Source organism: Trachypithecus francoisi, unplaced genomic scaffold (assembly GCF_009764315.1).
Source record: "Trachypithecus francoisi isolate TF-2019V2 unplaced genomic scaffold, Tfra_2.0 Lachesis_group18, whole genome shotgun sequence".
Classification (NCBI taxonomy): Eukaryota; Metazoa; Chordata; class Mammalia; order Primates; family Cercopithecidae; genus Trachypithecus; species Trachypithecus francoisi.
This window is the reverse complement of record NW_022681463.1, coordinates 17,318,447-17,334,648: the sequence shown is the minus strand read 5'-3', so window position 1 is coordinate 17,334,648 and position 16,202 is coordinate 17,318,447. Positions and strand designations below refer to the sequence as shown.

The 16,202-nt window shown below is 41.1% G+C and overlaps 1 protein-coding gene across 4 annotated transcripts in view; it reads left to right on the top strand.

Moving 5' to 3' along the window:
* Positions 1–16,202, top strand: part of IPO5 (importin 5) — a 72,779-nt gene that overhangs the window by 36,932 nt on the left and 19,645 nt on the right. For all 4 annotated transcript variants that reach the window (XM_033177393.1, XM_033177395.1, XM_033177394.1 and 1 more), the window contains 8 exons: positions 1,282–1,404; positions 1,495–1,615; positions 5,901–5,988; positions 8,912–9,018; positions 11,508–11,632; positions 11,728–11,817; positions 11,908–12,081; positions 15,450–15,668. In XM_033177393.1, the coding sequence (XP_033033284.1) occupies positions 1,282–1,404; positions 1,495–1,615; positions 5,901–5,988; positions 8,912–9,018; positions 11,508–11,632; positions 11,728–11,817; positions 11,908–12,081; positions 15,450–15,668 (1,047 nt within the window). The remainder of the gene's footprint in view (positions 1–1,281; positions 1,405–1,494; positions 1,616–5,900; positions 5,989–8,911; positions 9,019–11,507; positions 11,633–11,727; positions 11,818–11,907; positions 12,082–15,449; positions 15,669–16,202) is intronic.

Below are 16,202 nucleotides of genomic sequence, written 5' to 3'. Positions count from 1 at the left end.
CATTTAGTATCCATGGCCTTTGCCCATCCTCAACCGTGTGACCATCAGGAAATATCTCCTGGGTGAAAAACCATTCCCCTTGAGAACCACTGAGTTAGAGAGGATTTAGAGGAGCTAAAATTGAAGGTTTCCACATGATAAAAGTTTATTTAAAGGATTTAGTGAAACTTCTCTCCCCAGGCGATCACAATTAAAAGATAGTTTCGTGACAGAACATTAACTATAGCATATTATTGCTTTAGTAGTTTATTATCTGAAATCTCTAGTTACTTTTGAAATCTCATCCCGGTTTTCTTCCTCTGGATTTAGAGTAAGTTAAAATGTTTACCACAACTTTTAAGAGTTGTTATTCTGGGCCGGGCTCGGTGGCTCAAACCTGTAATCCCAGCACTTGGGGAGGCTGAGACAGGCGGATCACGAGGTCAGGAGATCGAGACCATCCTGGCTAACACGGTGAAACCCCGTCTCTACTCAGAAATACAAAAAACTAGCTGGGCGAGGTGGCAGGCGCCTGTAGTTCCAGCTACATGGGAGGCTGAGGCAGGAGAATGGCGTAAACCTGGGAGGCAGAGCTTGCAGTGAGCTGAGATCCGGCCACTGCACTCCAGCCCGGGCGACAGAGCAAGACTCCGTCTCAAAAAAAAAAAAAAAGAGTTGTTATTCTGAAATTTCAGTTGTTATTCTGAAACACAAAATGCATACTTTAATACCACAGTGACCAGACTTAACATCCAAGATAAATAAAATGGGTAATATTGGACACTTTATAGGTTCTAGTACTTACTGTGCGTATGAAAACAACTAGGACATGGATATAAGAAAGGACAGAAGAGCCGGGTGTCATGGCCACACATGGGGTCCTGGCTCCTCAGGAGTCTGAGGCACAAGAGTTCGATCACTGTGAGCTGTGATCGTGCCACCATACTCCAGCCTGGGCGACAGAGCAAGACCTTATTGCTGAAAAAATAAAAGGACAAAGGAAAGGAACTCCTGGTTATAAAAAAGTAATTCCTTGGCAGCCTTAAGTATTGTAATGGTTATTATAGTTTCACTGATTTTCATTTTGACTTAAATGTAAGTCTGTTTTGTATGTTTCTAGTTAACATCCATCGAAAGGAAGGTATACATGTGCTTGCAGGTAGAACATTTGCATAATATAGATTGTTAAATTACTTAGTGAAAAATAGTTTAGTAATATTGTCAGCATCTTAGGAATGTTTTGGCTAAGGAAGCATCATAAAGTGAATCTTCAACACAGACTTTCTATTTCATCTTTTCTAGGCTGTAAATGACTCGTGCTACCAGAATGATGATTCTGTCCTAAAATCCCTTGTTGAGATTGCAGATACTGTTCCAAAGTATTTGCGTCCTCACTTGGAAGCAACTCTACAGCTAAGTCTAAAGGTAAATTAAGTACGTTAGTAAACGTTCTGTTTGTTATTTGCAGGGACTAATCTAAACTATTAAATGTATACAAATATGTCTTCTTTGTAGTTGTGTGGAGACACTAGCCTCAACAATATGCAACGCCAGCTTGCCCTTGAAGTGATTGTCACCCTCTCCGAGACTGCAGCTGCTATGTTAAGAAAACATACCAATATTGTTGCACAGACTAGTAAGTCAACGGTCTTCAGATAGTTTATGTGTAATGTCGCCAAATTTTTGGATAAATTTGCTGAGGGTTGTGTAATTTCTCAGATTGTTGAGAATATAATGAATATCCTTTTAGAATCAGATGAATTTGGGAAAATGCATCTCAATACATGCAAGCATGGAGCCCCACATTGTGGTTATGCCTTTAAGACTTTGCAGGCACCTTGAAATCTAGTGTTAAAAATAACATTTCTAGAGTGAACCGTGACAGACTCTATCATTTATATGTTAAATATTGGGCACAGTTAATACAGTCAAAAACAATTCAGCAGGGATATATAGATATACAGTAGCGAACTGCAAACCAAAATAATGTGGTACTTACCAGTGAAGATAGGATTAGAACAAGGTCTAACATCTAGTCGTGGCTCTGTTCACTATATTACATTGCTTTTGTTTTATAGGCCCTCATTGCAGCAGAAACTTAAATGGCTATTGTGCTATGGAAATACTACTTTAAAGTTTCATTGTGCTGGGATAAGGACTTGAGAACTAACCTGATCATTTTCTGGCCTAGCCATTTCTTAATGAGCTAATGAGTACTTGAACACTTAATTTAGAGGGTATATACATCACCAGATTTATTTCGTAGTGGTACCTACCTTTTGTCTTACACTGAGGTAGTGGTTGGAATTTTAGAAACATTCCCATTAAAGTCAGGAACAAGAAAAATATCTCCTTTATCACTGTTCGTGTTGTACTGACTGCCCCAGCTGATGCATTAAGAGATAAAAAGAATTAGAAACAATGGATGGGTGCGGTGGCTCATGCCTGTAATCCCAGCACTTTGGGAGGCTGAGGCAGGCAGATCACCTGAGGTCAGGAGTTCGAGACCAGGCTGGCTAACATGCTAAAACCCCGTTTCTACTAAAAACACAAAAAATGAGCTAGGTGTGATGGTGCACGCCTGTAATCCCAGCTACTCAGGAGTCTGAGGCAGGAGAATTGCTTGAACCCAGGAGGCAGAGGTTGCATTGATCCCAGATTGCACCATTGCACTTCAGCTTGGGCAACAAGAGCGAAACCTGTCTCAAAAAAAAAAGAATTAGAAACAAAAATATTGCTTATTTGTAGGCTATGAGTTTATCGTCTACAAAAAATTTTAAAGACTAAACAGATAAACTGCTAATCAAAGGGTTAAGCAAGATCCTTAGATATGAGAGCGTTTTATTGTAAGTGTTCCGTTATACATAGTAATCACTTAGAAAATTTTATAGGCATGAGTTGTAACTGGGAATAAATCAAAAGGTATATAAGACTTACATGGAGAATGTTGAATAACATATTGAAAGACTTAATAGAAGAACGAAGTATCAGTTCTCAAATTAATCTAGGGTTATGATAGAACGATCCTGAAATTCTTCTGGCCGGGCGCGGTGGCTCAAGCCTGTAATCCCAGCACTTTGGGAGGCCGAGACGGGCGGATCACGAGGTCAGGAGATCGAGACCATCCTGGCTAACACGGTGAAACCCCGTCTCTACTAAAAAAATACAAAAAATTAGCCGGGCGAGATGGCGGGCGCCTGTAGTCCCAGCTACTCGGGAGGCTGAGGCGAGAGAATGGCGTAAACCCGGGAGGCGGAGCTTGCAGTGAGCTGAGATCCGGCCACTGCACTCCAGCCTGGGCGACAGAGCGAGACTCCGTCTCAAAAAAAAAAAAAAAAAAAGAAATTCTTCTGAAAGAACATAGGGCCTGCAGTAGCCAAGACAATTTTGACGAATAAAGTGGAGATCTTGCCCCATCAACTCTGAATTTAGAATGCATTGATAATGTGGGTGTTGACAATGGATCGGATAGAACAAAGGATAGAGTGTAGGGGAGGATCCACTCACATGGGAACAAAGCCATTTTTAAAAAGATAATTGATCAGAAGTTCTTATGACCCTGCATACTGGCTCAGGCCTGTAATCCCAGCACTTTGGAAAGCCAAGGTGGGCAAATCGCGTGACCTCCTGAGTTTGAGACCAGCCTGGGCAACGTGACAAAACCCTGTCTCTGCCAAAAATACAAAAATTAGTCAGGCAAGGTGGCACACGCCTGTGATTCCAGCTACTCAAGAGGCTGAGATGGAGGATTGCTTGAGCCCAAGAGGTCAAAGCTGCGGTGAGCCAAGATCACACCATTGCACTCCAGCCTGGGTGACAGAGCGAGACCCTCTCTCAAAAAAAAAAAAAAAAAATTGCTGGAATAACTGGTTCGTTTTTTGTTTTGTTTTTTTTAATAGGTTTACGGGGAACAGGTGGTGTTTGGTTTAGTGGTGATTTTTGTGATTTTGGTGCACCCATGACGGGAGCAGTGTACGCTGTACCCAGTGTTTAGTCTTTTATCCCTCACTCCCCTCCCCACCTTTCCCCTGAGTCCGCAAAGTCCGTTGTATCATTATTATGCCTTTGCATCCTCATAGCTCAGCTCCCACTTATGAGTTGAGAATATAACTGGTTATTTCTATGGGGAAAAAATTTCAACTCCAGACAGCTTATTAAAAAAATAATTTAGGTTCTACTGAAGACTTGAATATTACCTTGCACACTAGAACTAGTTAAAAAAATTAAGAGCTAAATATTACAGATACATTTTACAAGTAATGCTTAATAGTAGATTTTTTTTAAGACTGAATCACAAACCAGTGATGTAAACATTGCCAGATTTGTAAATGTTAAAACAGTTTTTTGACCAATCAGATATATCATAAATGAACTGAAAAGCCACAGACTGGAAGAAAATAATTGCAGTGCACACCATCAACAGTTTTGTTATCCAGAGAATGCACAAAGGCTGAGAAGAGGAAATTCATTGCTTTTTTTTCTTTAAGACGGGGTCTCGCTCTGTCACCCAGGCTAGAGTGCAGTGACGTGATCTCAAGTCATTGCAGCCTCCCAGGTAGCTAGGACTACAGGCACGTGCTACCACACCTGGCTAATTTTTGTTTTTTGGTTAGAGATAGGGTTTTACCATGTTGCCCAGGCTGGTCTTGAACTCCTGGGCTCAAGGGATCCTCCCACCTCAGCCTCCCAAAGTGCTGGGATAACAGGTGTGCACCAGCAGGCCCAGCCAGGAAATTCATAAAAGAGGGATCTGAGATATCTAATGAACCCTGCTAAGTCTCAGTAAAAACCAGTGTAATTGTGGAATACAAGTCGTCCAAAAGTTTGACAATATCAATTGTTGATGAAAGATGTGGAACCAAGAGGATGCTTATTCCAGCCACGGGGCATTTCACACATTTTTGTGAAATAATACAGACCTCCACTGAAACTTCACATAGTTTCTGCAACAGCTGTGCAGAGCACAGCTTGTTTGGTAATTTTTTTTTTTTTTTTTTTTTGAGCTGGAGTCTCACTCTGTCGCCCAGGCTGGAGTGCAGTGGCACAATCTTGGCTCACAGCAAGCTCCACCTCCCAGGTTCATGCCATTCTCCTGCCTCAGCCTCCCAAGTAGCTGGGACTACAGGCGTCTGTCACCATGCCTGGCTAATTTTTTTGTATTTGGGGTTTCACCATGTTAGCCAGGATGGTCTCGATCTCCTGACCTTGTGATCTGCCTGCCTCGGCCTCCCAAAGTGCTGGGATTATAGGCATAAGCCACCGCGCCTGGCCTTGCTTGGTAATTTTTTAGTACTATTTGAAGATAGTAATAACGATTTCATGCCTAGACTCAGGCTTGTCAAAGAGAAGATGTAATAATCTCATCAAAGCAAATTTTATAGGAGGAAAAAATTGGAAACAACTAAAATGTTTATCAGCTGGACAGTGGGTAGTATGTTTATGTAATGGAATGCTATTAATTAAATTGAAATCTTTATGTGTTGAGAAAAAAGCAAATTGCCAAGGTGCATATATTATAAAAGCATTTATTATATAAAAAATCGAATCTTGAAATAGTACTGTAATTTTGTATAGAGATACAGATCTGTAGTTCAAGTGTGAAAAAAACAATTGGGGAATGTGAAACATCTGTTTTGTGATGTTGCTTCTTACCTCTGGTGGCGGAGGGAGAATGTAATTGGATTTGGGAATTTCATAGGAGGGTTTGACTTATGAATGTTACTTTTTAAAGAAAAGATAAAAGCAAATATGACAAAAGGTTAAAATTTAACAAACCAGGTTTTGGGGGCATGAACAAATAATTAATTATTCTGTCTTACTCTCTTGGAGGCAAAGTGAGATGTTAAAATTCTTGTTTATAAATAGTGATATGGGTAAAATAAAGTCACAGTCTTCAGATATGAAATAATTGTTTGCTTTAGTTCCTCAGATGTTAGCAATGATGGTTGATTTGGAAGAAGATGAGGACTGGGCAAATGCAGATGAACTAGAAGATGATGATTTTGACAGGTAATCAAACATAGTGTCCAGGGTGACAGTGAGAGCGCTAGGGCTCCAAGGCCCATCTCTTCACCATTGCACCCTGTAACCTGAAGGTAAACTTTTAAGCCTGGAATATGGGGCACTTTGCCTTGTTGTTTTATGTATTGCTGTGTCACATTTTATAGATAGTATTTTCTTTAGTTTTCATATATAATATATATTAATAAAATTTATGTTTGTTGAAAGTTCATAAAAATACTTTAATAGTTAATACATAAAGTTGTATTTTGTAATCAGGAACGGAAAGATACCTACAACAACAAACAAGGAAGTTTTTTTTAAAAAGTTTGACATGAAAACAGCAAATAAAGTAGCTGTGTTTTTAACTGTCTTACTCTAAATTATTTCCAAGATTTTTTTTGTTTGTTTGTTTTTCAGTTTGAGTATCTTTTAAAACATGTATAAAGAAGCTTTTTTGGGCCGGGCGCGGTGGCTCAAGCCTGTAATCCCAGCACTTTGGGAGGCCAAGATGGGCGGATCACTAGGTCAGGAGATCAAGACCATCCTGGCTAACACGGTGAAACCCCGTCTCTACTAAAAAAAAATACAAAAAGCTAGCCGGGCGTGGTGTCAGGTGCCTGTAGTCCCAGCTACTCGGGAGGCTGAGGCGAGAGAATGGCGTAAACCCGGGAGGCGGAGCTTGCAGTGAGCTGAGATCCGGCCACTGCACTCCAGCCTGGGCGACAGAGCGAGACTCCGTCTCAAAAAAAAAAAAAAAAAAAGCTTTTTTGTGATAAATACTTTTACAGGCAGAGACTTCCCTTAGAATAATTGTTTCAACAAAATTCCCTGCGATACACATCATTTTTTCCTAGTAAAAAGTAGTTTAACTTTAGGATAGACAGGATCCAGTGGTGAAAAGATTAAAAGTCACACTGGGTGCCAGTAACACTGGAATTACTATTGTACTTATTTATTTCAGCTTAGAAAGTCCCATGAATACGGGAAAAGTCAACCAAAATCCGTACTCACTGTGCAGTAGTAATGAATGTATATGAAACATAGCACTTCAGAGTTCTGTTACTTTAATCAACTTTATTAGTAGTCCCAGAGGTATATTACAGATGCAGAAAGGGAGATTGAAGATTGAGTGATTTGTCTGAGGTTATGTAGCCAGTTAATGTACTGGGGTTAATTACTATTTCTTTCATTCTTCCCAGTGCATTATACTACCACCTTTTCTTTAAAAAAGCTGACATTGGCCAGGTGTGGTGGCTCGCGCCTGTAATCCCAGCACTCTAGTAGGCAGAGGCGGGCAGATCACATGAGGTCAGGAGTTCGAGACCAGCCTGACCAACATGTTGAAACCCCATCTCTACTAAAAATACAAAAATTAGCCGGGCCTGGTGGCAAACACCTGTAATCCCAGCTACTCGGGAGGCTGAGCTAGGCGAATCTCTTGAACCTGGGAGGTGGAGGTTGCAGTGAGCTGAGATCACGTCATTGCACCCCAGCTTGGGCCACATAGCGAGACTCTGTCGCAAAAAAAAAAGCTGAATTATTCGCCTGAAAGACTTGGAGTCAATATAAACTACTAGGTTAATAAAAGAAAAAAATTAAAGACATTTTTCTTTAGAATATATGGTGCATTTTTGAGACTTAATCCCATTATTAAAAATAACTGATTTCTGGCTTTAATACTGTTTTGAAGTATATGAAAGTAATCTTTCACTGGAAATCACCTGATAACGGCTGAAGAGAAGACCAGGGCTAGTTCGAATTTCCTTTCTGGTTCAGTTACTGTAATGTGCTGCTACCTGTCCTTTAATTTGCCCTGTAAATGGCACTTAAATTTATACAGTTTAAGAAACTTTGTTTTCTAGACTAGGTGAATAAGATTTTCTAACTTGTGAGTAAACAAGGCATAAATATATTTTCAAGGGGAGATTTTTTAAGTCTAAAAACCTGTTCTGAAGATAATTTGTAGCTTCATTTTTGTAGTATTGTCTTTAAACAGTAAAGATAATGCACGTGAAATTCACTACTGATCTTCCAGTTGTAAGCCAGGATAAGTCCAAATGCTTTTATGCCCACGTCCCTTCAGCTTTCAGAGAAAAGAGTAGAATTGTGTTTACATAACTATGCATAGTTTCTGGCAGTGCAGTTTGCACCCCTTTAAAGGTGAATAAACTCAGTGGGGAAAATTACACATTCTCTGCACCCTTTTCAGTTTTCTGTGTTCTGTTCGTTGACAAGTTTGAAGACTGTATTTCTAGGAAATGAAATACACGAGGCTCTTTCAACACTGCTTTTGCTGGAGTGTTGAAAGTGTCAGAAGCTGTTTCTGAGAACAATTTTTAGCCAGTAGGGGGTGAGGGTGGTCTTTTAAAATAAGATTCAGGCCCGGCACGGTGGCTCACGCCTGTAATCCCAGCACTTTGGGAGGCTGAGGCGGGTGGATCACCCGAGACCAGGAGTTCAAGACCAGCCTGGCTAACATGGTGAAACCCCATCTCTACTAAAACTACAAAAAAATTAGCCAGGCGTGGTGGCGGGCGCCTGTAGTCCCAGCTACTTGGGAGGCTGAGGCAGGAGAATGGCTTGAACCCAGGAGGCGGAGTTTGCAGTGAACTGAGATCGCGCCACTGCACTCCAGCCTGGGCGACAGAGTGAGACTCTGTCTCAAAAAATAAAAAAAAGAAAAGAAAAATAAGATTCAGACATGACTTTCTAAATTATGGTGGATCATGATATAAAGCAATTACTCTTTTTTTTCTTTTCTAAGCTGTAGGGTTTTTAAACCCCTAATTTCAATTCCATATTTAAAGACAGCTTGAATTCTTTCTCAGTCTTAGTTTAATAATAATATGATTAGAAGTATGTCTGTAGAGTCTACTATTTATTTTGTATTTCAGATATATTGAATACATAATTTTGTTTATGTGTTTAGCAATGCAGTTGCAGGCGAGAGTGCTCTAGACCGAATGGCTTGTGGACTTGGTGGAAAGCTCGTTCTGCCTATGATCAAGGAACACATTATGCAAATGCTTCAAAATCGTAAGCTATGTCCTTCAAATGCTAAAATAGTGAAGTTGTGCCCTTTCTAAAGCTTAAATTCTAAGATATGTTTAGACTGTTAAAAATTAATCTTGGCTAGGCATGGTGGCTCACACCTGTAATCCCAGTACTTTGGGAGGCCAAGGCAGGCAGAACACGAGGTCAGGAGATCGTGACCATCCTGGCTAACATGATGAAACCCTGTCTCTACTAAAACTACGAAAAAATGAGCCAGATGTGGTGGCGTGCGCCTGTAGTCCCAGCTACTCGTGAGGCTGAGGCAGGAGAATGACGTGAGCCTGGGAGGCAGAGGTTGCGGTGAGCCGAGATCACACCACTGCACTCCAGCCTGGGCGACAGAGCAAGACTCCGTCAAAATAATAATAATAATAATAATCTTGTATTTTTACCATCCATATTTAACCCAATTCATTTATTTTACTGATGAAATTGTCAATCCCAAAGAAAATGTACAGGTTTACTTCCTTGCCAAAAATATTTAGATTTGAATTTGAAAATGACATTATTTGAATTTTTGTGAAGTATTAGAATGTTTGAATCATATAATCTTCTTTCATCCGATATCTTTTATTTTTAAAAGAAGAAATTCTATCTAATGTTATCAAAAAAGAAACTACTTCTTTCTTTCTTTTTTTGCCCCTAACTGAGGTGATGGTGGAAGCCCACCTGCCTTGGAGGGCAGCTGTTGCTGTTATTGCTGTTGCTGCTGTTGTTGTTGACACGGGATTTCGCTGTGTTGCCCAGGCTGGTCTCAAACTCCTGGCCTCAGCAGTCCTCCTGCCTCAGCCTCCCAGAGTGCTTGGATTATAGGCATGAGCTACCACACCCGGCCATCCTTTTTTATTTCTGTGAATATTTCCCTACTATTTGGTCAGTTACCTTTGTACCTATAATATATATCAATCCCAAAGTTGATTATTGTATATGTTTTATTTTCATTTGTCTTTTTTAATTATAAATTAATGTGTTCTTTTCTTAAATTAAAATGCAGAAGTTTTAAGTTAGAAGTTTGTTGGTTTGTTTGGTTTTTGGTGGAGTCTCACTCTATTGCCCAGGGTGATGTGATCTCAGCTCACTGCAGCCTCCACCCTCTGGGTTCAAGCAATTCTCCTGCCCTTGCCACCTGGGTAACTGGGACTACAGGCACATGCCACCACGCCCAGCTAATTTTTTTTCTTTTTTTTTTTTTGAGACAGAATCTCACTGTCAACCAGGCTGGAGTGCAGTGGTGCAATCTTGGCTCACTACAATGTTCACCTCCCAGTTTCAAGCAATTCTCCTGTCTCAGCCTCCCAAGTAGCTGGGATTACAGGCATATACCACCACACCCAGCTAATATTTGTACTTCTAGTGGAGACGGAGTTTCTCCATGTTGGCCAGGCTGGTTTCAAACTCCTAACTCAAGTGATCCGCCCACCTGGGCCTTGCAAAATGCAGGGATTACAGGCATGAGCCACTGCACCCGGCCTAATTTTTGTATTTTTAGTAGAGACAGGGTTTCAGTATGTTGGCCAGGCTGGTCTTGAACTCCTGACCTTAAGTGATCTGCCTGTCTCGGCCTCCGAAAGTACTGGGATTATAGGCGTGTGCCACTGTGCCCGGCCAACTTGCAAGGTTTTAAATTCATATTCACAGGTAACCATTGTTAACAGCTCTCTGAGACTTTCCTCTGACCTCATTTATGCATATACAGAGAGGCTTTTTAAAGTGAATATACTGTATGGACACATCATATTTTTTAAGCTTTTGCTCAACAGTTTGTCGTATCACCACATAATAGCCAACTTCATTTTTTTTTTAATTGACACATACATTCCACAATCCCCATTCCATGCTAATTGTTTTTATTGATTACAAATAATAATGTAAACACTCTCCTACAGAAATTCTGGCTTACCTTGTGTGAATATTTTTATAGAGTAGATTTAAAAAGCAGACATGAAGGTCACACCATTGATACAGGATTTTGTTTGTTTGTTTGTTTTTGTTTTGAGACAGAGTCTCGCCCTGTCACCCAGACTGGAGTGTAGTGGCTCAGTCTTGGCTCACTGCAACCTGTGCCTCCCGTGTATCTGGGATTACAGGTGTCCGCTACCACCACGCCTGGCTAATTTTTGTATTATTTAGTAGAGACGAGGTTTCACCATGTTGACCAGGCTGGTCTTGAACTCCTGACCTTAAGTGATCCACCTGCCTCAGCCTCCCAAAGTGCTGGGATTACAGGTGTGAGCCATCGCGCCTGGCCTGATACATACTTTTAGAATCAAGTAGTCTAGTCGGGCACTTTTTCTGTTCATTTTTCTAAAAAGTAAATATACATGTTTTTATATTACGTTATATATACATATACCCTTGCCAAAAAAATTTTGTTACTCTTTCCCAAATAAGAACTTTTTTACGTCTCCCTCTACCAGCATGACATGTTTATAGTGTCTAATTGGTATTGCATCTGTAATTTTTTTCTGTAGCTGACTGGAAATACCGGCATGCAGGATTGATGGCCTTATCCGCCATTGGTGAAGGGTGCCACCAGCAAATGGAAGGAATTCTAAATGAGATAGTAAATTTTGTTTTACTTTTTCTTCAGGATCCTGTAAGTACCAGTAAATATTTCATTGAAAATGATTAGTGTTGTAACTTCATGTGGAAACCTTATTGCTTTTACTAATGAAAGGGAACGTTTTCCAGCATCCAAGAGTGAGGTATGCAGCCTGTAATGCCGTGGGACAGATGGCTACAGATTTTGCACCTGGTTTCCAAAAGAAATTTCATGAGAAGGTAAGTAACAAGTCCTCAGACACTCAAATCAGACTTTAGGAAGAGGGGTGGACATTTCACCATATATGCCCACTTGGTTTCATTTCACAGGTGATTGCAGCTCTGCTGCAGACCATGGAAGACCAAGGCAATCAACGTGTACAGGCCCATGCAGCTGCTGCCCTCATTAACTTTACTGAAGACTGTCCCAAGTCACTACTTATTCCATACTTGGATAATTTGGTGAAACATCTGCATTCCATTATGGTACTTAAGCTTCAAGAGGTAAGTTTTAAGATCTATAGGCTGCCTTCTCTTCGTAGATTAATTTGGGTTGATTTGATGGGTAAAAACTGGAGAAAGAGGGACTGCAGCCTGACCATAAAGAATATAAAGTAAAAAAACCAAGGAGGATGTTCGGAGTTGTGGAATGATGAGTAGAAAAATTCAGATTTGACCAAAATATGGGCTGATAGCTGAAATTGGGAAAGATACAGCTAAAGGTCAGGTAAAATCAGCATATGGATCACCCTGAAAATAAGGCAGAGAAATTTTTGAACTCTGATTTATGTAAAGTGTGAAAAACCATTCTATGTTCTTAAATGCTGCAAGAAATCATCATATGGTAAGAAATTAGTGTAGTGGCATTGGTTGAGGCATACACATAATGGAGAAGATTTAAGGCAAGACCATCATACTGTCATTGTCCAGGGAGCTTAGATAGTAATAGTGGAAGAGGTGATTCTGAAAGACATTTCATGGGAAGCATTAACAGTTTATTTCTGGCAGTTTGAATTTTAAAAGATGAAAGGGCCGGCCGGGCGCGGTGGCTCAAGCCTGTAATCCCAGCACTTTGGGAGGCTGAGACAGGCGGATCACGAGGTCAGGAGATCGAGACCATCCTGGCGAACACGGTGAAACCCCGTCTCTACTAAAAATACAAAAACTAGCCGGGCGAGGCGGCGGGCGCCTGTAGTCCCAGCTACTCGGGAGGCTGAGGCAGGAGAATGGCGTAAACCCGGGAGGCGGAGCTTGCAGTGAGCTGAGATCCGGCCACTGCACTCCAGTCCGGGCGACAGAGCGAGACTCCGCCTCAAAAAAAAAAAAAAAAAAAAAAAGAAAGGGCCAGGCGTGGTGGCTCACCTCTGTAATCCCAGCACTTTGGGAGGCTGAGGCAGGTGGATCACCTGAGGTCAGGAGTTCGAGACCAGCCTGGCCAGCATGGTGAAATCCCATCTCTCCTAAAAATACAAAATTAGCTGGGTGTGGTGGAACATGCCTGTAATTCCAGCTACTCGGGAGGCTGAGACAGGAGAATCACTTGAACCCGGGAAGCAGAGCTTGCAATGAGCTGAGGTAGCACCACTGTACTCCAACCTGGGCAGCAAGAGCAAAATTGTGTTTCAAAAAAAAAGATAAAAGAGAATAAATTTTAAAATGTTGACTATCCTAACCAGAGTGACAGAAACACAGAAGTTGTAGTAACAAGATCATTTTTGAGTATCCCAAGTAAAAATGATTATAGTTACAGCTGAAGTAAGGGATGCAACCTGAAAACAATTGAAGTATGTTAGTCCAGCACAGTGCATGAGAGATATAGATGTGAAAAGCAAGGATTTTGGCCCATTTTATTGTCAAATGCAATGAAAATGGATTACTGTTATAAAAATGAAATGAATAGAAGGCATAGAAAATAAAAGATACGAACCTGCTCTCAAATTGCTGTAAAAGTGTCTAATGCCCTCAATTCCTATATTTAATATGAACTGGTAGCAAATAGTTAACAAACCACAGTTTGCATAGCACTGGTGATTGGTCAGAGAGCAAGACAAACGAGAAATGCAATGTCTCAGAAGCCAAAGAGAGAGGACTTATAAACAAAGGCCCAAGTGCTCACTGTCAGATGACAGCAGACTAAGAATATGATAAAGGAAACGTGCATGTGCCCGAAGGCAGACTGAGGTGGACACCAAGTTGAAGGCAGATAGGTTGGTTGGTTAAATCAGTAATGGATGGATCCAGCGTGACTTTACAGGTTTGGGTGTTTGGCTGTGGTGTGAGAGGCCCTGTGTACCGTACCCCTGCCTTTCCTTCCTGCAGTGAGGCACTATGTGGGTTTTTAAAGATAAGTGGAAGGAGTTGTTGGGAATGGGATGATAGGAGGACAGTGTTGATGAGGAAGAGTTGTATGAAGAGAAGGTAGCCTAGTGGAGGAGGAAAGACATTCCTCTGAGGCCAGCAGCACAGTCCATACTAAACATGGAGCAGAGGTTGAGATACAGAAGCAGAAAGTGAGATAACTTCCTCAAGACATGGTTGAATGTGTAACACAAGGTAAAGAACTCTGCTGACAGTGTGGGTATAGTTGACGGGGGGAATTACGAAAATCTGAAGTAGTAATTGGGTCAGGTTCATATGAGTCAATAAATATTTTATTTTATTCTTTAATTTATTTTGAGATGGAGTCTCGCCCAGGCTGGAGTGCAGTAATGCAATCTCTGCTCACCGCAACCTCTGTCTCCCAGGTTCAAGCGATTCTCCTGCCCAGCCTCCCAGGTAGCTGGGATTACAGGCATGTACCACCACACCCGGCTAATTTTTGTTTTTTGAGTGGAGACGGGGTTTCACCATGTTGGCCAGGCTGTTCTTGAACTCCTGACCTCAAGTCATCCACCTGCCTGGGACTCCCAAAGTGCTGGGATTACAGGTGTGAGTCACCATGTCTGGCTTCCTTTTTTGTTTTTTGTTTTTTTTTTTGAGACGGTGTCTCTCTCTAGTCAGCCCAGCTGGGATGCAGTAGCACAATCTTGGCTCACTGCAACCTCTGCCTCCCCAGTTCAAGCAATTCTCCTGCCTCTGCTTCCCGAGTAACTGGGATTACTGGGGTGTACCACCACACCTGGCTAATTTTTATTTGTTTATTTATTTATTTATTTGTTTGTTTGTTTAGAGACAGGGTTTCACCATGTTGGCCAGGCTGGTCTTGAACTCCTGACTCAAGTGATCTGCCCGCCTCAGCCTCCCAAAGTGCTGGGATTACAGAAGAATTATTTTAAAATATTGCTGGTGACAGGACAGGCCCAGCAGCAGATAGGTAGTAAGCATTTGTTACTAGCTGGGTCAGAGAACACCAGATCTTTGGTGCAGAGAAAAAGGTCATTTCATCTGTTTCAGCAAGACAGATGCAGGAGAAGGCAGCAAGTTTCCTTGTTGGGATCTTCTGGGGAGGGGGTGGTTAGAAGATAAAGGAAGGGGCCAAAGAGGGAATTTTCTTTATGATATAATAAGACAGCACAAAATATAAGTAGAGGAAATCAGTGAAGAAAAAAGTGAGTATGAAGATTAAAGTTGATGAACACAAAAATTTTGAGTCCATATCTATACTCAAGAATTAACTATGCTTTGAGACAAGACAAAAATGAGTAAGGGGTATTGTGTTAACAGAAGACAGAAAAAAAACTCACATAAATAGTTCAACATAAATTCTTTTTATAAAAATTTCCTCCAAAACCTACAGTCTCTGCTTCTGGAGAGGTGGTCTTATTCTGCTGTTTCAGAAAAGCATTCAAGAACTTGAAGGGAGTAGTAATTGTACATTTAAATACTTCTTCCAGTTTTCCTTTGAAGTAATAATTTGTGTGTCTTCCTTCTAGCTGATTCAGAAAGGCACCAAGTTAGTTTTGGAACAAGTTGTGACATCCATTGCGTCAGTTGCAGATACTGCAGAAGAAAAATTTGTCCCCTACTATGATTTATTTATGCCATCACTGAAGCACATCGTTGAGAATGCGGTTCAAAAAGAACTGAGACTTCTGAGAGGAAAAACTATTGAATGCATTAGCCTCATTGGTCTGGCTGTTGGGAAGGAAAAAGTAAGTAATTTCTATTATGTTAAATTTACTATAAAATTTAGCATAAATTGAGAGTATTAGAGGGATTTTTTCCTTCTGATAAATGGTTTTCTGGATGTTTGTTTTTTTCCTTACTCCTTTCACATTGCTCCTGTTTTATATACAAATGAATTCCTGCCTTCATCTTTTCATTGTTTGTTTGGTTTGGTGTTTTTTGTTTTGTTTTGTTTTTGAGACCAAGCTTTCTCTCTTATCGCCCAGACTGGAGTGCAGTGGCACGATCTTGGCTCACTGCAACCTCTGTCTCCCAGGTTCAAGCAGTTCTCCTGCGTCAGCCTCCCAAGTAGCTGGGATTACAGGCACGCGCCACCTCTCCCAGCTCATTTTTGTTGTTTTTAGTAGAAGTGGGCTTTCACTATGTTGGCCAGGCTAGCCTTGATCTCCTGACCTCAAGCAGTCAGCTCATGGGTGTGAGCCACCGCTCCCAGCCCGTCTTTTCATTGTTAATATTAAGGTTTCTTTTTAGCTCAGCTGTACTCTTTATGCCTCCTCCTT